The sequence below is a fragment of the Nycticebus coucang genome, chromosome 22, assembly GCF_027406575.1.
Source record: "Nycticebus coucang isolate mNycCou1 chromosome 22, mNycCou1.pri, whole genome shotgun sequence".
Classification (NCBI taxonomy): domain Eukaryota; kingdom Metazoa; phylum Chordata; class Mammalia; order Primates; family Lorisidae; genus Nycticebus; species Nycticebus coucang.
Window position 1 is genome coordinate 48,378,530 of NC_069801.1, and position 25,093 is coordinate 48,403,622.

The 25,093-nt window shown below is 44.2% G+C and overlaps 1 protein-coding gene and 1 pseudogene across 8 annotated transcripts in view; one reads left to right on the forward strand and one right to left on the reverse strand.

Annotated features, from left to right (window-relative positions):
• OSBPL9 (oxysterol binding protein like 9) overlaps nt 1-25,093 on the forward strand; it is a 222,440-nt gene that overhangs the window by 45,694 nt on the left and 151,653 nt on the right. For 7 of the 8 annotated variants that reach the window (XM_053576467.1, XM_053576470.1, XM_053576466.1 and 4 more), the window contains exon 2: nt 18,564-18,614. The exons of the other annotated variant lie outside the window; for it this stretch is intronic. In XM_053576467.1, the coding sequence (XP_053432442.1) occupies nt 18,564-18,614 (51 nt within the window). The remainder of the gene's footprint in view (nt 1-18,563; nt 18,615-25,093) is intronic. 8 annotated transcript variants of the gene reach the window in all.
• On the reverse strand, nt 7,899-8,279 carry LOC128575451 (60S ribosomal protein L31-like; annotated as a pseudogene).

Below are 25,093 nucleotides of genomic sequence, written 5' to 3' on the forward strand. Positions count from 1 at the left end.
GAGACAGCTGTATCCTTTTTCTTGGGACCTTGGGGGCTTAGCCTAGCAGTAACTTTTTCAACTTCTCTGGGAAGAGAACTTTTTTTTTTTGAGACAGAGCCTCAAGCTGTTGCCCTCGGTTGAGTGCTATGACATCACAGCTCACAGCAACCTCCAACTCCTGGGCTCACGTGATTCTCCTGCCTCCACCTCCTAAGTAGCTGGGACTACAGGAGCCTGCCATACGCCCCGGCTTTTTTTTTTTGGTTACAGCTGTCATTGTTGTTTGGCCGGCCTGGGCTGGATTCAAACCCGCCAGCTCAGGTGTATCTGGCTGGCGCCTTAGCTGCTTGAGCCACAAGCACGGAGCCTTTTTTTCTTTTTTTTTTTTGAGACAGTCTCACTATGTCACCCTCCATACAGTGCTGTGATGTCATATCTCACAGCAACCTCAAACTCTTGGGCTTGAGCTATTCTCTTGCCTCAGCCCCCCAAGTAGCTGGGACTACCAGTGCCTGCCATAACACCTGGCTACTTTTTAGTTGCAGTTGTTGTTGTTGTCTGGCAGGCCCAGACTGGGTTCTAACCCACCAGGCTGTGTGTATGTGGCTGGCACCCTAGCCACTGAGCTACAGGTGCCAAGCCTGGGAAAAGAATTTTTTATTATCCTTTCAGATCAGAGGAAAACAAAAGATCTAATCCTTATGGTATGTGGAAAGATTGCTTTGGCTCTAGGGCTTTTTAAAATCCATGCAGTTTTTTTTTTTTGTTTTTTTGTTTTTTTGGAGACAGAGCCTCAAGCTGTCGCCCTGGGTAGAGTGCCATGGCATTACAGCTCACCGTAACCTCCAACTCCTGGGCTCAAGCGAGTCTCCTGCCTCTGCCTCTGCCTCTGCCTCCCAAGTAGCTAGGACTACTGGCGCCCGCCACAACGCCTGGCTATGTTTTTTTTTTTTGGTTGCAGCCGTCATCGTTGTTTGGCAGGCCCGGGCTGGATTCGAACCCGCTACCTCAGGTGTATGTGGCTGGCGCCTTAGCTGCTTGAGCCACGGGCGCCGAGCCACATTTTTTTTTCTTTTGAGACAGTCTCACTTTGTCACCCTCAGCAGAGTGCTGTGGTGTCATAGCTCACAGCAACCTCAAACTTTTGCGTCTCAGCCTCCCGAGTAGCTGAGCAGACTACAGGTGTCTGCCACAATGCCCATCTAGTTTTTCTATTTTTAATAGTGGTGGGGGTTCTTGCTCATACTCAAACTGGTCTCGAACTCCTGAGCTCAAGCAGTCTACCTGCCTTGGCCTCCCAGAGTGCTAGGATTACAGGAGTGTGTGTGTGGGCGCTCTGTTTTTGTTCCCATAATAGTATAGTGTAGGTGGGTAATTTGTAAGATAAAGAAGTTTATTTTGGCTCATACTTCTGGAGGCTGGAAGAGCATGGTACCAGTACCTATTCAGCTCCTGGTGAGGGCCTTCTTGCTGCTTGATGATATAGCTCAGAGCATCACATGGTGAGAGAGCAAGAGTTTTGATCCCAGCTACTTGGGAGGCTGAGATAGGGGCATCAATTGAGCCCAGGAGTCTGAGGCTGCAGTGAGAACCAGGATTGTGTCACTGCACCCTCACCTGGGCAGCACAGCAAGACCCCATCTCTGAGGAGGAGGACTGATACAACATAGGGAGTGGATTAGGGAGATTTGGAGTAGGTTGGTTGATAGTAGAGATTGGGTTAGGATAGATGTGAGAGATTTGTAAAAGTCAGAAATGAGGGAAGTTTGGATGGAAGAACAGACAGGATCACGTTGAGTTTGAAATGCCTGTGAGAAAGCCCAGTAGGGATGTGCTAAGGGCGTATGTGCAGCATGATGGGAGCATGCAGAAAATGTGAAATAGCCTTTGCTGAGAATTGGAGAGCAAGTCTACTGATGAATTATTTTCTGCTATTCCCTCTGTCTGGAACTTTCTCCTTGGAATTGTTTACATGGCTTATCTTCTGGTTTAGATCTCAGCTCAGTATCAACTCCTCAGTGTTTTTTCAGACCACCTAAGTTATAGTACAACTTCTTCCCCAAGCAATAATTTTCTAATCATCTGTGCTGTGGTTCGAATGTGTCCCTCAGAATTCATGTGTTGAAAATTTAATCCCCAGTGCACCAGTGTTGGGAAGTGGGGCTAGGGGAGGTGTTCAGGTCATGTGGCCCTGCCCTCACGCATGGTGAATGCCGTTACAATAAGGGCTGTCTCTCTGGCACTCTTTGCCCTTCTGCCTTGTGATGAGGCAGCAAGAAGGCCCTCAGCAGATGCTGGCGCCTTGATCTTGGACTTCTCACCTTAAGAACTGTAAGAAAATAAATTTGCTATAATTTAACCACTCTCAGGTATTCTGTTATAGAAGCCCAAAGTGGACTACGATAATCTCTGTTTTATTTGGTTCTTTTTTTCTTTTCTTTTTTTTTTTTTTTGTAGAGACAGAGTCTCACTTTATGGCCCTCAGTAGAGTGCCGTGGCCTCACACAGCTCACAGCAACCTCCAACTCCTGGGCTTAAGCGATTCTCTTGCCTCAGCCTGCCGAGTAGCTGGGACTACAGGCGCCCGCCACAACGCCCGGCTATTTTTTGGTTGCAGTTCGGCCGGGGCCGGGTTTGAACCCGCCACCCTTGGTATATGGGGCCGGCGCCTTACTGACTGAGCCACAGGCGCCGCCCTTATTTGGTTCTTAATACTTTTCATCACTTGAAATTATTTTGTTAATTATTATTATTATTATTTTTTTGAGGCAGAGTCTTACTTTGTTGCCCTGGGTAGAGTACCGTGGCGTCACAGCTCACAGCAACCTCAAACTCTTGATCTTAAGTGATTCTCTTGCCTCAGCCTCCCAAGTAGCTGGGACTACAGGTGCCTGCCACAATGCCTGGCTATTTTCTTTTTTGTTGCAGTTGTCATTGTTGTTTAGCTGGCCCAGGCCAGTTTCAAACTTGCCAGCCCTGGAGTATGTGGCCAGTGCCTTAACCACTGGGCTACGGGTGCCGAGCCAATGTTAATTTGGTTTTCTTAGGTGAAAAAGCTATTTGAATCTTTTACCCATTTAAAAATTGTTTCTTTTTTTGTTGTTGAATTATGAATTTTTTATATATCTTTATATATCCCTTATGAGATAGCTATATGAGTTGCAAATATTTTCTCCCCTTCTATGATTTGTTTTTTCACTGTTTTGATAGTGTCCTTTGGTGCACAAATGTTTTTAATTTTAATGATGTCCAACTTACGGATTTTCTTTTGTTGTTTGCACTTTTGGTGTGTTGTCTAATGAACCATTCCCTAATCCAAGGTCACGAACATTTACACTTTTTTTTTTCTAAGAGTTTAATAGTTTTAGCTTCTATGTAATTTAGGTCTTGGATTCATTTAGAGTTAACTTTTTTATATGGGGTAGTATAGGGCTCCAACTCTATTCTTTTGCATATGGCTATGTCCATTTGTTTTAGCATCATTTGTTGGAAATACTATTCTTTCCTTGTTGGTTGGTCTTGGCAGTCTTGCAAAAAAATCAATTCAGGCTCCATGCCCATAGCTTAGTGGTTAGGGCGACGGCCACATACAGTGGGGCTGGTGGGTTGGAACCTGGGCAGGGCCTGCTAAATAAAAATAACAAAAAAATAGCCGGGCGTTGTGGCGGGCGCTTGTAGTCCCAGCTACTGGGAGGCTGAGGCAAGAGAATTGCTTAAGCCCAAGAGTTTGAGGTTGCTGTGAGCTGTGACACCATAGCAGTCTACTGAGGGTGACATAGTAAGACCCCTTCTCAAAAAAAAAAAAGAAAAAAAATCATTTGACCCTAAACGTATGGGTTTATTTCTGGACTTCCAATTTTATTGTATTGATCTTTACATATATTCTAACGTCAGTACCCTACTTATTTATTTTTGGTAAGAGATTGCCTATGCTGGAGTATAGTGGTACTGCAGCTCACTGAGCCTTGGACTCCCGGGCTCAAGCCATCCTCCTACCTCAACCTCCTGAGTAGCTGGGATTAGGTGTGAGCTTCCACGTCTGGCCCACACATCAGGCCATTATAGTTTTGTATTAAGTTTTAGAATTGAGAACTGTGAGTCCTCCAACATTGTTCTTTTTTTGAAGGCTATTTTGACTATTCTGGGTCCCTTGATTTACACTGAATATTAGGATCAGCTTGCCAATTTCTGCAAAAAAAAAAAAAAAAAAAGCATCTGGGATTTAGTTAGGAATTATATTGAATCTGTGAATCAATTTGTGGAATGTTGCTATTTTAACAATGTTTAGTCTTCTATTGCATGGACATGAGATGTGTTTCCATTTTCCATTGCCTTCAAATGTTGTTTTGTAGTTTTCTTTAAGTTTAAAAAAATTTTCTTTTCTTTTTTTTTTTTTGTAGAGACAGAGTCTCACTTTACTGCCCTTGGTAGAGTGCCGTGGCGTCACACGGCTCACAGCAACCTCCAGCTCTTGGGCTTACATGATTCTCTTGCCTCAGCCTCCCGAGTAGCTGGGACTACAGGCACCCGCCACAACGCCCGGCCATTTTTTGGTTGCAGTTTGGCCAGGGCCGGGTTTGAACCCGCCACCCTCGGTAGATGGGGCCGGCGCCCTACCGACTGAGCCACAGGCGCCGCCCCAGTATTTTATTTTTTTGATGCTATATTATAAATGGAATTGTTTTCTTTCTTTTTTTTTTTTTTTTAACTTTTGGCCGGGGCTGGGTTTGAACCCTCCACCTCCAGCATATGGGGCCGGCCCCCTACTCCATTGAGTCACAGGGGCCACGGGAATTGTTTTCTTTTTTCTTTCTTTCTTTTTTTTTTTTTTTGTTTAGAGACAGAGTCTCACTTTATTGCCCTCGGTGGAGTGCTGTGGCATCACAGCTCACAGCAACCTCCAACTCCTGGACTTACGTGATTCTCTTGCCTCAACCTCCCTAGTAGCTGGGACCACAGGCACCCACCACAATACCCGGCTATTATTTTGTTGGAGTTTGACCAGGGCCAGTTTTAAACCTGCCACTCTCAGTATATGGAACTGGCGCCCTATCCACTGAGCTACAGGCGCCACTCTGGAATTGTTTTCTTAATTTCATTTTCAGATTATTCCAAGAGTGTACTAGTACAATTTGTTTTTATATATCAAACTCGTATTTTAAAACTTTCATGAACTTGTTTATTCTAATAGTTTTGTGTGTGTATTCTTTAGGATATTCTGTATGTAAGATTTTCTATATCTCATCTGAAAGTAGAGATAGTTTTAGTTCTTCTTTTCTAATCTAGATGCCTTTTATTTCTTTTTCTTATCTATTTCCCTGGCTGGTACCTCCAGTATAGTGTTGAGTAGGAATGGCAAAAGGGAATATCCTGCCAGGTGTGATGGCTCACGCCTGTAATCCTAGCACTCTGGGAGGCCAAGATAGGTGAATTGCCTGAGCTCATGAGTTCGAGACCAGCCTGAGGGAGAATGAGACCCCGTCTCTAAAAATAGCCGAGCATTGTGGCAGACACCTGTGATCCCACCTACTCAGGAGGCTGAGGCAAGAGAATCACTGGAGTCCAAGAGTTTGAGGTTGCTGTGATGCCATGGCATTCTACTGTGGGTGACAAAGTGAGACTCTATCTCAAAAAAAAAAAAAAAAAAAAAAAAAACAACAGAGAGAGAGAGAGAACACCCTTGTCTTGTTCCTACTCTTAAGCAAACGCCTTTTTTTTTTTAGACTGAGTCTCGGCCTGTCGCCCCCCCCCCCCATAGAGTGTGGTGGCATCATAGCTCACAGCAACCTCCAACTCTGGGCTTAAGTGATTCTCTTGCGTCAGCCTCCCGAGTAGCTGGAACTACAGGGGCCCACCACAACACCTGGATATTTTTTGTTGCAGTTGCCACTGCTGTTTTAGCTGGCTGGGGCCGTGTTTGAACCTGCCACCCTCCGTATATGGGGCCGGCGCCCTACCCACTGAGCCACAGGCGCCGCCCTAAGCAAAATGCTTTTATTTTATTTTACTTTTTGTCTTTTTTGAGACAGAGTCTTATTCTGTGCCTATCTCACAGCCTAACCCACAGCAACCTCAAAGTCCTGGGTTCAAGTGTTCCTCTTGCCTCAGACTCCTAAGGAACTGGGACTAGACTACAGGTGCCCAGCTATTTTTTTTTTTCTCTTTTTTTTTTTAGTAGAGACAGGGTCTTACTCTTGCTCAGGCTGGTCTTGAACTCCTGAGATCAAGCAATCCTTCTACCATGGCACTCCCAGAATGCTAGATTACTGGTGCAAGTCACTCTGCTTGGCCTTAAGTGTAAAGCTTTTAGACTTTCACCATAAGGTGTGAGGGTACTTGTGGGTTTTTTTTTTTTTTTGTAGAGACAGAGTCTCACTTTACCATCCTCGGTAGAGTGCCATGGTGTCACACGGTTCACAGCAACCTCCAGCTCTTGGGCTTACATGATTCTCTTGCCTCAGCCTCCCGAGTAGCTGGGATGACAGGCGCCCGCTACAACGCCCGGCTATTTTTTTGTTACAGTTTGGCCAGGGCTGGGTTCGAACCCACCACCCTCGGTATATGGGGCCGGCGCCCTACTCATTGAGCCACAGGCGCCGCCCTACTTATGGGTTTTTTATAGATGCCCTTTATCAGGTTGAAGAAGTTCCCTTCTATCCCTAGTTTGTTGAGTGTTTTTATTACGAAAAGGTGTTAGCTTTCTTTTTCCCCAATTGCCTTTTTTGTGTCTTAAGATTGTGGTTCCCAACCCCTGGGCCGTGGACTGGTACCAGTCTGTGACCTGTTAGGAAGCAGGCTGGACAGCAAGTGAATGGTGAGCAGGCGAAGCTTCATCTGTATTCACAGCCACCCCCATCCCCATCATACCTGAGCTCTGCCACCTATCAGATTAAGTGGTGGCATTAGATTCCCATAGGAGTGTGAACCCTGCTGTAGGTCGTGCATGTGAGGGATCTAGGTTTACATGCTCCTTATGAGAACCTTATGATCTGAGGTGGTGCTGAGGTGGTGATGCTAGCTCTGGGGAGAGGCTGCAGAGAGGTTTGACTGCACAGAGACCACAATAAGTCAATTGCTTGCAGACTCATATCAAAACCACCCTCCCTCTACACCCTGGGTGGGTGGAAAAATTGTCTTCCATGAAATCTGTTCCCTAGTGCCAAAAAAGGTTTGCTGTTTTAAGATGATTATATGATTTTTGTTCTTTATTAGTATGGTGTATTATATTGAGTCATTCATTTTTTTTTTTTTTTTTGAGACAGAGTCTCACTATGTCATCCTCAGTGGAGTGCTGTGAAATCACAGCTCACAGCAACCTCCAACTCTTGGGCTTAAGTGGTTCTCTTGCCTCAGCCTCCCAAGTAGCTGGGACTACAGGCGCCTGACACAATGCTCGGCGGTTTTTTTGGTGTACTTGTCATTGTTGTTTAGCAGGCCCGGGCCAGGTTTGAACCGACCAGCCCTGGTGTATGTGGCCGGTGCCCTAACCACTGACCTATAGGTGCCTAGCCTATATTGATTGATTCTTGTATGTTGACCCAACCTTGTGTTCTTGGGATAAATTCTACTTAGTTATAAGATATAATTCATTTTATATATTGCTGTATTAGGTTTGCCAGTGTTTTGTATCTGTATTCATAATAGACATTGCTTTTTCCCCTGTGATTTCTTTGTCTGGTTTTGGTATTAGAATAATACTGCCTTTATGGAAAAATGGGGACATGTTTCTATATTTTGGAAGAGAAAGAGAAAATCCTTTTATGAAGGATTGTTTTTAATTCTTTAACATATTAGCTGCCACATGAGTTATGAACTGTTTTTCATGTTCTCATGTTACTTTTTGTATTATTTTCAAGTTTTTATTTTTATTTTTATTTTTTTTGTGATTTTATAATTTTATTTGATATGTCTGAAAATCACCAGTTCTCATCCACGTTGACTGTCTGTAGATTTTTGAAAGTAGTAACAGGTACATAGGTAACCAAAGTATAGAGCTTGTTTGGTGAATCTTCATCTTCATTGCATTTTCTGGATAACCGCACATGGATACGGTTTGGGAAATTCCTTATGCCTTTGGCCCAGACAGCTTTGTTAAGCCTGGTATCAATGCGCACATCTGAAATTCCCATCTCTTTCCTGGCAAATTTCCTGATCTCTTTGAGTGCCCGAGGGGCACGCTTCTTGAAGTTCACTCCATGGATGCACTTGTGAATATTGATAGTGTATTCTCGAGTCACCACCTAGTTGATGGCAGACTGGCCCTTCTTCTTCTCGCCACCCTTCTTTGTGGGAGCCATTCTGCAGGGCCCAGGTTGGAAAGAAAGAGGGCGCAGGATTGTGGGAGGAGGAAAGCGGTGGGTGCAAGTACAACTTCTGGGTCGTCTCAAGTTTTTATATTTTTATTTATGTATGTCTTTGGATCATTTTGTTTTCAAAGTTTTTTTTTTTGTTGTTGTTGTTGCAATTGCCATTGTTGTTTAGCTGGCCTGGGTTGGGTTGGAACCCACCAGGCTTGGTGTGTGTGGCTGGCACCCTGTGCTACGGGTGCCAAGCCATGCCTGGCTATTTTTTTTTTCCATTTTTTTGTGTTTTTTTTTGGCTGGGGCTGGGTTTGAACCTGCCACTTCCAACATATAGGGTTGGCACCCTACTCCTTTGAGCCACAGGAGCCACCCATGCCTGGCTATTTTTATTTTTTTATTTGTTTATTTTTTTTGTAGAGACAGAGTTTCACTTTATGGCCCTCGGTAGAGTGTCATGGCATCACACAGCTCACAGCAACCTCCAACTCCTGGGCTTAAGCCATTCTCTTGCCTCAGCCTCCCAAATAGCTGGGACTACAGGCGCCCGACACAACACCCGGCTACTTTTTTGTTGCAGTTCGGCCGGGGCCGGGTTTGAACCCGCCACCCTTGGTATATGGGGCTGGTGCCCTACCGACTGAGCCACAGGTGCCGCCCTGTTTTCAAAGTTTTAATTCTATTTTTGGAATAAAACACTGTGACCCCAAGGGGAAAAAAAAAATTTTTTTTTTTGAGACAGTCTCACAGCTCACAGCAACCTCAAACTCTTGAGCTTAAACGATTCTCTTGCCTCAGCCTCACAAGTAGCTGGACAGCAAGTGAGTGGTGAGTAAGGGAAGCTTCATCTGTATTCATGGCCACCCCCATCCCCAGGTGAGTTCTGCCACCTGTCAGATAAGTGGTGACATTAGATTCCCATAGGAGTGTGAACCCTGCTGTAGGCTGTGCATGCAAAGGATCTAGGTTTGCATGCTCCTTGTGAGAACCTAGTGCCTGATGTTCTGAGGCAGAGCTGAGGTGGTGATGCCACAATGCCACAACACCCAGCTATTTTTTTGTTGCAGTTGTTGTTTTTAGCAGGCCTGTATGTGGTGGGTGCCATAACCACTATGCTACGGGTGCAGAGCTGGTTTTTCTATTTTTGGTAGAGTCGGGGTTCTCACCCTGGCTGAGGCTGGTCTCCAACTACTGAGCTCAAGCAATCTACCGCCTTGGCCTCCCTGGGGGCTAGGATTATAGGCGCGAGTCACCATGCCCAGCAAAAATTTTCTTTTTTGTGTATCGCAGTCAGTGTGTGAAACATTTGATAGAATTTACCATCTGGGCCTGTGCTTTCCTTTGTTAAGTTTTTCATTACTAACTCAATATTTTTTGCTTGTCATTGATCTATTCAGATTTTGTTCCTATCATCTAGGTTATCTAATTTGTAGTTTATTATTCCTTTAGAATCTTTTTATTCTGTAAGATTGTAATAATGTCTCCCTTTTCATTCCTAATTTTAGTAGTTTGAGGCCTCCTCCCCTTTTTCTTGGTCATTCTAGCTAATGGTTTGTCAAATTTGTTGATCTTTTTTTTTATTTCACTTTATCACCCTCAGCAGAGTGGTGTGGTATCACATGGTTCACAGCAACCTCCAACTCCTGGGCTTAAGCGATTCTCCTGCCTCAGCCTCCCCAGTAGCTGGGACTACAGGCGCCCACCACAACGCCTGGCTATTTTTCTGTTGCAGTTTGGCGGGGGCCGGGTTTGAACCCGCTACCCTCAGTATATGGGGCTGGTGCCCTACTCACTGAGCCACAGGTGCCACCCTGTTGATCTTTTTAAAAGGACAAACTTTTTTGTTTCTTTGATTTTTCTCTATTTTTCTGTTTTCTGCTTTCATTTCATTTCTTTTCTAATCTTTATTTTTTCCTTTGTTCTGCTTGTTTTAGGTTTAGTTGCTGTACTTTGCATAGTTTTTTTCTCCTTTTTAGTTAATACTTTAGCATCATTATATTTTGTGTAGGTTTTTTTTTTTGCATTTTTTGGCCGGGGCTGGGTTTGAACCTGCCACCTCTGGTATATGGGGCCAGCACCCTACTCCTTTGAGCCCCTCGCGCTGCCCCTTTGTGTAGTTTTTTAAAGTAGAAGATTAGGTTGATGATTTGAGATTTTTCTCTTTTTTTACTTTATTTTTTAAAATATAGAATGCTTCATGGATTTTTATGTCACCTGTCAATAGAAAAGAACTGAAAGTCTGTAAAATAATTTAAAGAGGTTTATTCTGAGCCAAATATTTGCAACCATAGCCCAGAGACCCATGCCTATGAAACCTTGAGCAAGTGGTCTTTGTGTGGTTGGGTTACAGTTTGGTTTTATGCATTTCAGGGAGTCAGGAATTACGTGTAGAATCATAATTCAATACATGGATGATGTACATTGGTATGGCTTGAAAAGGCAAGACATCTTATTACAGCTTGTAGGTGGATTTAAGATTCTTTGCTTTGTTATTGGATAGATTGAAGATTTATCTAAAGGCTTGAAATGTTTTAAGTTATAGGAATTTGTTAATCAGAAACAAGCCACTAGACCTAAAGTGAACATACACCTAGACTGCGAAGTAAATTGATGACCTGCAGGTGTAGTTTAAGCTTTGTCTTGTATGTCTTAGGCTTGTTAATGAGTTACAAAGGATATCTCTACCAGGAAGGGAGGCCTGACAGGCATGTCTGATCTCCCTTCTCAGGGTCAGCAACTCAACTTTCCAGTATTTCTCAGGTTTCCTTGGCTAAGAGGAGGTCCATTCATTGACCTGAGGATGCTTAAGATTTTATTGTAGGTCATACATCTTTGCACAGGGGCTATGCTAGTCTTCTCTATCATTCCTGTTTTGGTATATGTGCTGCCAAAATAAATTCAGATCTTTTTTTTGTAGAGACAGAGTCTCACTGTACCGCCCTCGGGTAGACTGCTGTGGAGTCACACGGCTCACAGCAACCTCTAACTCTTGGGCTTACGCGATTCTCTTGCCTCAGCCTCCCGAGCAGCTGGGACTACAGGCGCCCGCCACAACGCCTGGCTATTTTTTTGTTTTTGTTGCAGTTTGGCTGGGGCTGGGTTTGAACCCGCCACCCTTGGCATATGGGGCTGGCGCCCTACTCACTGAGCCACAGGCGCCACCCTGAGATCTTGTTTTTTAATGTAGGCATTTACAATAGCATTATATTGTATTTGTGGTACTTTGAAAACATTAATGCAAATTGTAATCTGAATCAGTACTTTGGGATTAGATGATTAGTGTAAAGATTCTTGGAAATAATTTTTGATCGCAAGACTTGCTGTAATAGGTAGGACTTTCTACCCTTGCAGACAGAGTCTTACTGTGTTGCCGTTGGTAGAGTGCTGTGGCATCCTAGCTCACAGCAACCTCAAACTCTGGAGCTTAAACGATTCTCTTGCCTCAGTCTTCCAAGTTGAGACTACAGGTGCCGGCCACAACACCCAGCTATTTTAATTTTATTTATTTAGTTTTTTTTGAGACAGAGCCTCACTATGTCTTGACCCTGATAGAGTGCAATGGCATCACAGCTCACAGCAACCTCAAAGTCTTGGGCTTAAGAGACTCTCTTGCCTCAGCCTTCTTTTTTTTTTTTTTTTTTTTTTTTTTTTTTGAGACAGAGTCTGTTGCACTTGGTAGAATGCTATGGCGTCAAAGCTCACAGTAACCTCAAACTCTTGGGTTTAAGGGATTCTCTTGCCTCAGCCTCCCAAGTAGCTGGGACTACGGTGCTCACCACAACACCCAGCTTTTTTTTTTTTTTGTAGAGACAGAGTTTCACTTTATGGCCCTCGGTAGAGTGCTGTGGCCTCACACAGCTCACAGCAACCTCCAACTCCTGGGCTTAAGCAATTCTCTTGCCTCAGCCTCCCAAGTAGCTGGGACTACAGGCGCCCGCCACAACACCCAGCTATTTTTTGGTTGCAGTTTGGCCGGGGCTGGGTTTGAACCCGTCACCCTCGGTATATGGGGCCGGCGCCTTACCAACTGAGCCACAGGCGCCGCCCTGCCTCAGCCTTCTAAGTAGCTGGACTACAGGCGCCCCCCACAATGCCCAGCTATTTTTTAGAGATTGGGGGGATGGAGGGTCTTGATCTTGCTCAGGCTGGTCTCGAACCCATGAGCTCAAGCAATCCACCCGCCTTGGCCTCCCAGAGTGCTACGATTATAGGCGTGAGCCATGGTGCTCGGCCTCCAGAGTGATCCTTTCTTTTCTTTTACCCCTCAAGCTGTCGCCCTGGGTAGAGTGCTGTGGTATCACAGCTCACAGCAACCTCCCACTACTGGGCTCAAGCTATTATCCTGCCTCTGCCTCCCAAGTAGCTGGGACTATAGGCACCAACCACAACGCCCGGCTATTTTTGGTTGCAGCCATCATTGTTGTTTGGCGGCCTGGGCTGGATTAGAACCTGCCAGCTCAGGTGTATGTGGCTGGCGCCTTAGCCGCTTGAGCCATAGGCGCCCAGCCAAGTGATCCTTTCTTGAGGTGCTGGACCTTACAGCTGGAGGCAGAGAGAGAGACATTGCTCATGCTGTAGATTGCATACGTGTTTATGCTGCTTGGCTAAAAAATACATTCGTTAGCAGGTTTTAGAACATTGGTTAACACCCGGTAGGAAGATTGCTGGGGTGGGGTTACATCTCTCATCACCAGAAGCTGTTAGGATTCATCAAAAGGAACCTAATATTTGGGGAACAGCATTGGCTTAGGCAGATTTGCTTCAGACCAGAACATAGCTGAAGATTGCTGGTAGGTGGGACTTTCCTCCTCACCTCTCTGCTGCTCTTGCTGTGTAGGCTTTATTTATTCTTTTCTTCATGTAAAAGGCACGTGACCAGGGGCATCTGTACCTCACAATTGCAGGAGGAGATAGGAAGGCACTCTTCTCTTAGCCCCAGTTGAAGAACTCCTGGGAAAGAACTTTGTCCTTCCTTGTGTGTTACTGGGTCATGTTACAGGCCAGGTAGCCAGCTCTTTAGCACTCAGCTGTGTCTGGGGGACATAGTCACACCAGCTTCCCTTTAGCCTCACAGTATTGCTAAGAGGGGAGAGAATGAAGCAGAGGGCCATTAGCACAGACAAGGTCTGGGACAGTGGTTCTCAACCTTCCTAATGCCGCGACCCTATAATACAGTTCCTGTGGGTCGCTACCCACAGGTTGAGAACCGCTGGTCTGGGAGAATGCTTTGTGGGCAGCAGTTCCACATTGTGAAACTCTGCTGCATATTCCGTGTATGGCAACCCTGGGTGATTTACTTCATCTCCCTAGCGTCACTTTTATTTATAGCATGTGAATAATTCTTACCGTGCAAGGTCTTGTGAAGTTTATCGTATAGAAAGCTAAAGTGCTTATCAAGGAGTGAGAAGCCACGGCTGCTGCTATTGGTGTTATTAATGTTGGCATTATCCTTCCCCCCACCAAATCCCCATATTAACAGTGTTTCCCCTCCTTGTAAACCTTCAGTAGCCCTCCATTAACTATTGAATAAAGTTGAATTGCCTTAACTATGCCATATTTATTTTCAGATCTTTCAAGATCTAGTCCCTGTGATCTTTTCAGCCTTGTCTCTAAATTCCCCTCTGTATTTGTGTCTCCAACTATAAGACTACTCTCCTGCAGAAGTGGGACACTGGCAAGTAGAGTTTTCTGAGTCTGTGCCTTTGCTGATGTTGTTCTTTTAGCTTGGAATGACCCCTGTCCCTTCCCTCTCTCCTTATTGGATTCTTTCTTCTTCTTTTTTTTGTAGAGTCTTACTTTATCACCCTCGGTAGAGTGCTATGGCGTCACAGTTCACAGCAAACTCCAACTCCTGGGCTTAGGTGATTCTCTTGCCTCAGCCTCCTGAAGCTGGGACTACAGGTGCCTGCCACAACGCCCGGCTATTTTGTTGGTACAATTTGGCCGGAGCTGGGTTTGAACCCGCCACCCTCGTTATATGGGGCCGGCGTCCTGCCCACTGAGCCACAGGCGCCACCCACTTATTCTTTTCTTAAAGCACCAGATTGACCCATGAAACCTGAAACCTGGTCTCTTCAGTGTTGTTTACCTGTCCAAGGAAGGGAACCTGGAGTTCATAACATTCCTGTTACACTTGTTTTTGCTCTGTGCTATACTTGTTTAAATACTAATCTTTTTTTTTTTAGACAGAATCTCACTCTATTGCCCTGGGTAGTGTCATTATTGCTCATAGCAATCTGAAATGCCTGAGCTCAAGTGACCTCTTGCCTCAGCCTCCAAGTAGCTGATGACTTTTTTTTTTTAGTTTTGGCAGAGTCTCACTCAGTCACCTTGGGTTGTGTGGCCCTGGCATCATCATAGCTCACAGCAATTTCAAACTCTTGGGCTCAAGTGATCCTCTCTTCTCAACTTCCTGAGTAGCTGGGACTACAGTTGTTCACAACAATTCCTGGTTAGTTTTTTTTTTTTTTTTCTATTTTTAGTGGAGACAGGGTCTTGCTTTTGCTCAGGCTGGTGTTGAACTCCTGAGCTGAAGAAATTCACCTGCCTCAGCTGCCCAGAGGGCTAGGATTACAGGAGTAAGCCGCCATGCCCACCCAGCCTTAAATAACTTTTTGCAAGAGTCTAAACCAATATTTTATAGAGTGTCCTAATTTTATTTTATTTTATTTATTTATTTATTTATTTATTTTTTTTGTAGAGACAGTGTCTCACTGTACCGCCCTCCGTAGAGTGCCGTGGCGTCACACGGCTCACAGCAACCTCTAACTCTTGGGCTTACGCGATTCTCTTGCCTCAGCCTCCCGAGCAGCTGGGACTACAGGCGCCCGCCACAACACCCGGCTATTTTTTTTTTGTTGTTGCAGTTTGGCTGGGGCTGGGTTTGAACCCGCCACCCTAGGCATATGGGGCCTGCGCCCTGCTCACTGAGCCACAGGCGCCGCCCTATTTTATTTATTTTCTTGAGACAGAGTCTCACTCTGTTGCCCTCAGTAGAGTGCTATGGCGTTACAGCTCACAGCAACCTCCAACTCTTGGGCTTAGGCAATTCTCCTGCCTCAGCTTCCCAAGCAGCTGGGACTACAGGTGCCCACAGCAACGCATGGCTATTTTTTGTTGTTGTTATAATTGTCATTGTTGTTTGGCAGGCTCGGGCGGGGTTTGAACCTGCCAGCCTTGGTGTATGTGGCTGACGTCGTAACTACTGTGCTACGGGCGCAGAGCCAGAATGTCCTAATTTTAGATTTGTTTCCTATTTATATTCGTTTGAATTATTTTCAGTTATATTTTTCAGTATCTTCTAATTTTTTTTTTTTTTTTTTTTGTGGAGACAGAGTCTCACTGTACCGCCCTCGGGTAGAGTGCCGTGGCGTCACACGGCTCACAGCAACCTCCAACTCCTGGGCTTACGCGATTCTCTTGCCTCAGCCTCCCAAGCAGCTGGGACTACAGGCGCCCGCCACAACGCCCGGCTATTTTTCTGTTGCAGTTTGGCCGGGGCTGGGTCCGAACCTGCCACCCTCGGCATATGGGGCCGGCGCCCTACTCACTGAGCCACAGGCACCGCCTGGTATCTTCTAAATTTTTTTTTTTTTTTTGAGACAGAGTCTCAAGCTGTCGCCCTGAGTAGAGTGCTATGGCGTACAGCTCACAGCAACCTCAAACTCTTGGGCCTAAGCATTTCTCTTGCCTCCGCCTCCCAAGTACCTGGGACTACAGGCGCCCGCCACAATGCACGGCTAATTTTTGGTTGTATTTGTCATTGTTGTTTGGTGGGGCCCTGGGCTGGATTTGAACCGCCAGCTCTGGTGCATGTGGCTGGCGCCCTAGCCACTTGAGCTACAGGCGCCGAGCCAGTGTGTCTTCTAATTTATAACCCTAACAGTGGTACTACCTTTGGGGCCCCTGTCTTACACTTTTCTATTTACAATAATGTTATTTTGAAACTGTGTTATGAGGTCGGGGGCTGCAGTGGCTCACATCTGTAATCCTAGCACTCTGAGAGGCTGAGGTGGGCACATCCCTTGAGCTCAGGAGTTTGAGACCGGCCTGAGCAAGAGAGAAACCCTGTCTCTACTAAAAATAGAAAAACTAGCCTGGTGTTTTGGCAGGCACCTGTAATCCAAGCTACTCAGGAGACTGAGGCAGGAGGATCTCTTAAGCCCAGGAGTTTGAGGTTGCTATGAACTCTGACACCACAGCACTCTACCCTAGGATAACAGAGTTGGACTCAGTCTCAAAAAATAAAATTGTGTTATGGTGGAACAAGATCAAGAATGAATATTTTGGTTCTTACCTTGTTCAAGTTAACTTTGCATTCTAACCTCACTGGGTATTTTTTTTTTTTTTTGAGACAGTGCCTCAAGCTGTCGTGCTGGGTAGAGTGCTGTGACATCACAGCTCACAGCAACCTCCAACTCCTGGGCTCAAGTGAGTCTCCTGCCTCCGCCTCCCAAGTAGCTGGGACTACAGGCGCCTGCCACAACACCTGGCTATTTTTTGGTTGTAGCTGTCATTGTTGTTTGGTGGGCCTAGGCTGAATTCGAACCCGCCAGCTCAGGTGTATATGGCTGGTGCCTTAGCTGCTTGAGCCACAGGCGCTGAGCTCCTCACTGGGTTTCAAACCTAATTATTATTTTTGAATATTGGCTTTACACTTTTGGAGAGAAGGTAAGCATTAAGGACTATAAATGCTTAAGGAATATTTCTTTTTCTTTTTCTTTTTTTTTTCAGTTTTTGGCTGGGACTGGGTTTGAACCCACCACCTCCGGTATATGGGGCCGGCGCCCTACTTCTTTGAGCCACAGGCACCGCCAGTAAAACTCTTTTGAACCAGCTTGATATTGAAAACATTTTCTAAAATGTATGAATGTTTGTTTCTTCATGTATTTATAAGCAGAATTAAAGGAATACTCTCTTCAGCACCTTTGAACATGAGTTCTTGTGGCTCAGGATATTGGATGTAGAATGTCAATAGTTTCAAGTGGGACAATTGTTTTTAAAGCACAAGCACATGATATTGGCTTGTTTTGCTTCTTTCTCACATAGGTGGAGTATAGAAAAATGCACTTTGATAGGCTTGGTTGCCTGTAGCTCAGTAGCTGGGGCGCCAGCCACATACACCAGAGCTGGTGGCTTAGAATCCATCCTGGGCCTGCCAAACAACAATGACAACTACAACCAAAAAATAGCCAGGTGTTGTGGCTGGTGCCTGTGGTCCCAGCTTCTTGGGAGGCTGAGGCAAGAGAATCACTTTAAGCCCAAGAGTTTGAGGTTGCTGTGAGCTGTGATGCTATAGCACTCTCTGCTGAGGGCGACTTAGTGAGACTGTCTCTAAAAAAAAAAATTACACTTTGATTATTTGAAGTGTTACTTTATTACACAGGGTGATAGAATTTTAGGAATATTTACAGAATGTCAGTATGAGACATTCTTGTCTTGTAACTCTTGTGAGTTACATAGCCTTTGCTTAGATCAGTCTGGTGAGGGAGACAGACAGGGTAAGCAATGTTTGATCACTAAATGTTTTCTTTTGAGCACATAGTGTGCTCAAACACTGTTCTGAAGCATAAAATGAGTCAGGTACAATTACTACCCTGTAAGAAATGTGCAGTCTTGTGGATGAGTCAGGCCAGTAAACCAGCCATTATTAACACAGGGTGGCACATGCAGGAGACTCTGGGGGCCCAGGCTTGGCAAAATTAATATTTCGTCTAGGCCAACATGTCTAAATCAGACAGAGCTAAGGCACTTAAAATGACAGCAAGGCAGAAGATCTGGGTCAAGGATATTCCAAAGTGAGGACCATGGAATGAGAAGTCATAGAGATAAAAAAATCCACTTGGGGAATTGGAAAGAGGTAAAGCTAGAGTGATGTTTCTTTCTCATAGTGTTGTCTTCCGCCTATCTTTATCAGAATCACTGGGGAGCAATTTTTAGAGCTCCAGGTGATTCTTAGCCTTCTAGGTGATTCTCTGAGTAAATATGAGAAACAATGGGCTAGAATTAAGGGGCAGGAGAAGGAATGGAAATTGTAGTGTAATATATGTTACATGAAAAGTAAGTGTAAAGTCCCATGATTAGATTAGTTTTATGTGCTATGAACCGTTTTCATTTATAACCTTTATAATCACTATCCATAGTGATTTCTTTTCAGGAGTGGAGTGGGCGGAAGGGATGGATAGTACTGTAAATCTTGTCTTTTTATCCCAAGATAATTCTAAAAACAATTTATCAGTCTGTTAATGTTTTTATTCATTGAATGTTTTGTTTTCCTTTTAGTCCAAGGACAAGATGATGAGAGGCTCTCGCAGAGGATGTGTTAGACTCAGAGTGAGTATTTATTTATTTTTATGAAAATTATTCTTGACAGAAGAAAAGCAAATCTATTTTTGATGGAATTATAGAAGTCTAAATTTAGTTTAGCTTCTTCACTCAATTTTTGGGGGTAGGAAACTAAATCTCAGAGAAGAAAAGTGATTTTTCTAAGTAACTGCTAATAAGTATCAGAACCAGGACTACAACTCGGTTATTCTGACTCATGATTTAATGTTTATCTATCACTTACTATACCTATTTGAGACAGAGTCTCACTATGTTGTTCTCAATAGAGTGCTGTGGTGTCACAGCTCACAGCAACCTCAAATCTTGGGCTTAAGAGATTTTCTTGCCTCAGCCTTCCACGTAGCTGGGACCACAGGCACCCACCACAATGCCTGGCTACTGTTTTATTGTTGTTGCAGTTATCATTGTTTTAGCTGGCCTGGGCTAAGTTTTTGCAGTTTTTGGCCGGGGCTGGGTTTGAACCCGCCACCTCCAGCATATGGGGCCGGCACCCTACTCCTTTGAGACACAGGTGCCGCCCACCTGCACTGGTATTTTTTAGCCTCAGTTTTGCAGACAGGTATAATGGCTGGAAGTTAAATGAATTAACATGTTGGTGGTACAATTACAGTAAAAAAAAAACTGAAAAATTTCTACTATTAGCTGATTTGTTTTTCTTGCTTAACATTATTTAATAATGATATATACATATATTATAGCAGTACTGTCTACTAGAAATATAATCTGAGCCTCCCCATATATATATATTTTTGCTTGTTTATTTTTAGTAGAGATGGAGTCTTACTCTTGCTCAGGCTGGTCTTGAATTCTTGAGCTCAAGCAATCCACCCACCTTGGCCTCCCAGAGTGCTACAGGCAGGAGCCACTGTGCCTGGCCTGAGCCTTGTATATAATTTAAAATTTTTAGTGGCCACATTTAAAAAGTCAAGAGAAACAGGCAAAATTAATGTTTTGTCTAGGCCAATATATCTAAAATATTATTTTAACTTAAAATCAATAAAAAACTGTTAGTAATAAGTCTCCCAAATCCTGCGTGTCTCTCGAAATAAGGGCATATCTCAGTTCAGAATAGCTGCACTTCAGGGCTGGCTTTTGAGGGCACTGCAGGCCTGTAGCTTCAGGCTGCTTTTAATTGCTCATTCAGCTTCCACATTGTCCAAATGGGTAAAGGGAGAAAGAACCCATAGCTGGGAACACAGTTTTTAACACTTCATTGTATCCAAGGAAGGGTTGGCCTAGGAACCTTTTCTTTTTCAGGACCCTGTTGTTTCCTTTCTGCCACCTTTTTTTTTTTTTAATGAGACAGAGTCTCACTTTGTTACCCTCAGTAGAGTGCTGTGCTGTCACAGCTCACAGCCAACCTCCAACTCTTAGGCTCAAGCGATTCTCTTGCCTCAGCCTCCCAAGTAGCTGGGACTACAGGCACCCGCCACAATGCCCGGCTATTTTTTGTTGCAGTTGTCATCGTTGTTTTTTAGCGGGCTCGGGCCGGGTTCAAACCCACCACTCTCGGTGTTGTGTGGTTGGCGCCAAGTCTGCATCCTTACTTTTGAAGATGTGAATATATTTGGTAAACATATCATTGCCTTTATTAGCAATGGTAGAATTGGGAAATAATAATGGGAAAATTCTGGCACTGAGATAAGAGTAAGCAAGGCAACTTCGTGGGATGGAAATGAGTAGGGTTGTTTTGAGCAGATAGTATATGTGTGGTAGCATAAAGATTTTGTAAAAATTCATCTTGTCATAGTTAATAAAAACGTTTTTTCCTTTGGTTTCTTTTTTGTCTGTTTGGTCTCATTATTTTCCTAAGCACTTGTTGTTGACCTCAGTCACCACTCAGTCTGGTATTAACTGCTTTTTTGGCTTGAGATAGGTTCAATAGTGAAACTTTAGCAGAGCTATATTGAGACAGCACAGTTGGATTCAATCTGGATTTGGGCCACTCTCTCACTGTAATGTACTGCTTTTGTCTATTTTTTTTTTTTGGCCTTTAAATACAGCTTAATTAATTATTTACTCTTGTAACTACCACACGGTTAAGGAATAGAGTTTTGGCAGCTGCCCCGAAGCCTCTCCATATGCTCCAATTAAATTACAAGTAATCATTTCTGTTATATAATTATTATTATTATTATTATTTTTTTTTGTAGAGACAGAGTCTCACTGTACCGCCCTCGGGTAGAGTGCTGTGGCGTCACACGGCTCACAGCAACCTCTAACTCTTGGGCTTACAGGATTCTCTTGCCTCAGCCTCCAGAGCAGCTGGGACTACAGGCGCCCGCCATAACGCCCGGCTATTTTTTTGTTGCAGTTTGGCCGGGGCTGGGTTTGAACCCGCCACCCTCGGCATATGGGCCCGGCGCCCTATTCACTGAGCCACAGGCACTGCCCTCTGTTATATAATTATTTCTGGCATTTCTTCCCCCAAGCCAGACAGAGTCTCATTTTGTCACCCTCAGCAGGGTGCTATGGCGTCACAGCTCACAGCAACCTCAAACTCTTGGGCTCAAGCTATCATGTTGCTTCAGCAACCTGAGTAGCTGGGACCACAGGTGTCTGCCACAATGCCTGGTTACCTTTTTTTTTTTTTTTGCAGTTTTTGGCCGGGACTGGGTTTGAACCTGCCATCTCCGGCATATGGGGCTGGTGCCCTACCCTTTTGAGCCACAGACGCTGCCCATGACTGTTTACTTTTTAGAGATGGGCTCTTGTTCTTGATCAGTCTGGTCTCAAATTCCTGAGTGTAAGCACTCTACCCCTTGACCTCCTATAGTGCTAGGATTATAAGTGTGAGCCACCTTGCCCGGCCTTTTTTTTTTTTTTTTGAGACAGAGTCTCACTTGTTGCCCTCGGTAGAGTGCCATAGTGTCATAGCTCACAGCAACCTCAAATTCTTGGGTTCAAGTGATTCTCTTGCCTCAGCCCCCCAAGTAGCTGGGACTACAGGTGCCCGCTACAATACCCGGCTATTTTATTTTTTATTTTTTAGGGTTGGGGGTCTCACTCTTGCTTGGGCTGGTCTCAAACCTGAGCTCAGGCAATCCACCCGCCTCAGCCTCTGAGAGTTCTAGGATTACAAGCATGAGCTACTGAGCCCGGCCATTTCTTTTTTTTTTTAAGACAGAGTCTCACTCATTCTACTCCCTGGGTAGAATGCCATGGTGTCAAAGTTCATAGCAACCTCAAACTCTTGGGCTTGAGCAGTTCTCTTGCTACAGCCTCCTGAGTAGGTAGAACTATAGGTGTGCACCACCATGCCTGCTAGTTTTTTTCTGTTTTTAGTAGAGACAGAGTCTTGATCTTGCTCAGGCTGTCTCCAACTCCTGAGCTCAAGAAATCCACCTGCCACAATTAAGGGCACGGTGGGGGTGGGGAAAAGGGAAAGCAGAGAGAGAAAGAAGGAGGGAGAGGTGAGGAAAGGAAGAGAAGAGAGAGGGAAGGTGGGGTGGGACCTTGGTGTGTGCCACACCTTTTTGGGGACAAGACACGATTGTAAGAGGAACTTTACCTAACAAATGCAATAGTGTAACCTGGTTTCTTGTACCCTCAATGAATCCCCAACAATAATAAAAAAAAAAGAAATCTACCTGCCTGGGTGTCTGAAAGTGCTAGGATTATAGGCGTGAGCCACTGCACCCAGCCTTCCTGCATTTCTTCGTAATTTCATCACCCAAATGTGCATCCCTGAATTCTGTATTTTGTATCTTGCCTACTTTTTTTTTAGCTTTATGTCTTTTGTTTATAATATATTTAATGAGGAATCAAGACCCTTTGACCTCTATGAGTTTGCCATAGTATAGGTTTTACTGATTTCACACTGGTACAATTCAGTATTTTCCTCCGTCCTCTGATTTTTGTTGCAAATTGGTGCTGTTGGATCCAGAGACTGGATCAAAAGGTTTGATCCTTTTGGTAAGACTGTAGGTGGTGGTGTATTTTTTTTTTTAGTAGGAAGCACATAATGTCTAGTTTTTTGCCCTGTTCAAGTCTATCATTTTGTTTTAATTTTTATTAGAAATAATTTTATAAGGAGACAATTTTCTTCGTCTATTATTTGGTTACCCAGTAACCAAAAATAAGCAGGATGATTTCTTGATTGTTTTTGTTTTGTTTTGTTTTTGAGACAGAGCCTCAAGCTATCGCCCTGGGTAGAGTGCTATGGCATCACAGCTCACAGCAACCTCCTGGGCTCAAGTGATTCTCTTGCCTCTGTCTCCCAAGTAGCTAGGACTATAGGTGCCAACCACAACACCTGGCTATTTTTTGGTTGCAGCCATCATTATTGTTTGGCGGGCCTGGGTTGGATTTTATTTTATTTTTATTTATTTTTTGGCTGGGGCTGGGTTTGCACCCACCATCTCTGGCATATGGGGCCAGCGCCCTACTCCTTTGAGACACAGGCGCTGCCCACTGGGCTGGATTTGAACCCTCTAGCTCAGCTGTATGTGGTTGGTGCCTTAGCCACTTGAGCCACAGGCGCTGAGCCTTGATTGTTTTCTTTTACTTATCCAATTTTTCAAGATAATGAATTGGCTTTATATATATATGAGTGTACATGTTAATATATAAATGAGTGTATATATTATATATGTGAGTGTAATATTTATATATATTTTTTTCAAAAGAATTATAAGCAAGGATTCAAACAGATATTTGTATATCCACGTTTAAAGGCTTATTCACAGTAGCCAAGAGGTGGAAGGACTCCAAGTATCCATCCATAGATGAATGGATAACAAAATGTGGTACATATATACAATGAAATAATATTCTCCTTCAACAAGAAAGGTACTTCTAACACATGCTACAACATGGATGAATCTTGAGGACATTTTGCCAAGTGGAATAAGCCAGTCACAAAAAAATAGTATATGATTCCAGTGATATGTAGGGTAGTTATATTCTAGAGACAGAAAGTAGAATGGTGGTTTCCAGAGAGTAGGAGTGGGGGGAAGGGGGCCTTAGTATTTAATGGGCATGGAGTTTCATTTTGGAAAGATGAAAATGTTCTGTCATGGCGATGATAATTGCAAAAAATGCAAATATATTTGATGCCACTGGACTATATACTTAAAAATGGTTAAAATGGTAAATTTTATATTAGTGTGTTTTACCACATATGCAAAAACATCCATTTATTATCTCACTGTTTATGGGTCAGACATCTCAATTAGGTTCTATGCCTAGGGTATCACACGTCTGAAATCTAAAAGCTGGTTGGACTGGGCTGGTGGGTCTGAGGAATGATCCTCTTCGAGGTTCATTTGGATTGTTGGCAGAATTCAATTTCTTTTTTTTTTTTGTAGAGACAGAGTCTCACTTTATGGCCCTCGGTAGAGTGCCGTGGCCTCACACAGCTCACAGCAACCTCCAACTCCTGGGCTTAAGCGATTCTCTTGCCTCAGCCTCCCGAGTAGCTGGGACTACAGGCGCCCGCCACAACGCCCGGCTATTTTTTGGTTGCAGTTCCGCTGGGGCTGGGTTTGAACCCGCCACCCTCAGTATATGGGGCCGGCGCCTTACCCACTGAGCCACAGGCGCCGCCCCTTCTTTTTTTTTTTTTTTTTTTAAATTGGGTGTCAGTTGTGGTTTGCTCTCAACTTCTAAAGGCTGCGTGAATTCTTGGCCTTGTGGTCTCGTCCACCTTTGGGGCAGCAAGGTGCATTGAGTCCTTGTAGTGTTCTGAATCTCTGACCTAAAAGGCTTCAAGGGAGTAGATTAGGTCATCAGCTAATCTCCCTTTTGCCATTGAATGTTACATAATCATCCCAGTGACATTTCATCAGATTTCCACCCACAGTTAAAGGGGGTAGGGGGTTATGTTAATATAAGGGCAGGGGTCATTAGAATTCTGCCTATCACACAGTGTGAGAAAGAAGAACCAAATATACCTGTGTTTGAATTCCATTTTTACCTTTTGCTTTATTGACTGGAAGAGAAAAGCTATTTATAAACTTCTTGAACTTGAGAGTTTTCTTATCTGTCAGGTAGGGATTGCCCTTCTTGCAGAATTTTGTGAGGATTAGGTACCTGACATATAATCATAAATTATTAATAGTGTGCATTTGTTTTAAAAGGCTTTGTGGTATTTTCAAGAAGTCTTTCTATTCCTAAAATCATCTGCAGAGTTTGTTTATAATACAGGCTCTAAGTCCCACCTTTTAATATAGGCTCTAAGTCCTGTTATAGAGTAGTATTCTGGAACCTTTACGTTTTTTAATTTATTTTTTGTTTTTTGAGACAGAGTCTCACTTGGTCACAGTTGGTAGAGTGCCATGGTGTCATAGCTCACAACAACCTTTAACTCTTGGGCTCAAGTGATCATCTTGCCTCAGCCTCTTGAGTAGCTGGGACTACTGGTGCCTGCCACAATGCCTGGCTACTTTTAGAGATGAGGTCTTGCTCTTGCTCAGGCTGGTCTCGAACCTGTGAGCTGAAGCAATCCACCCTCCTTGGCCTCCCAG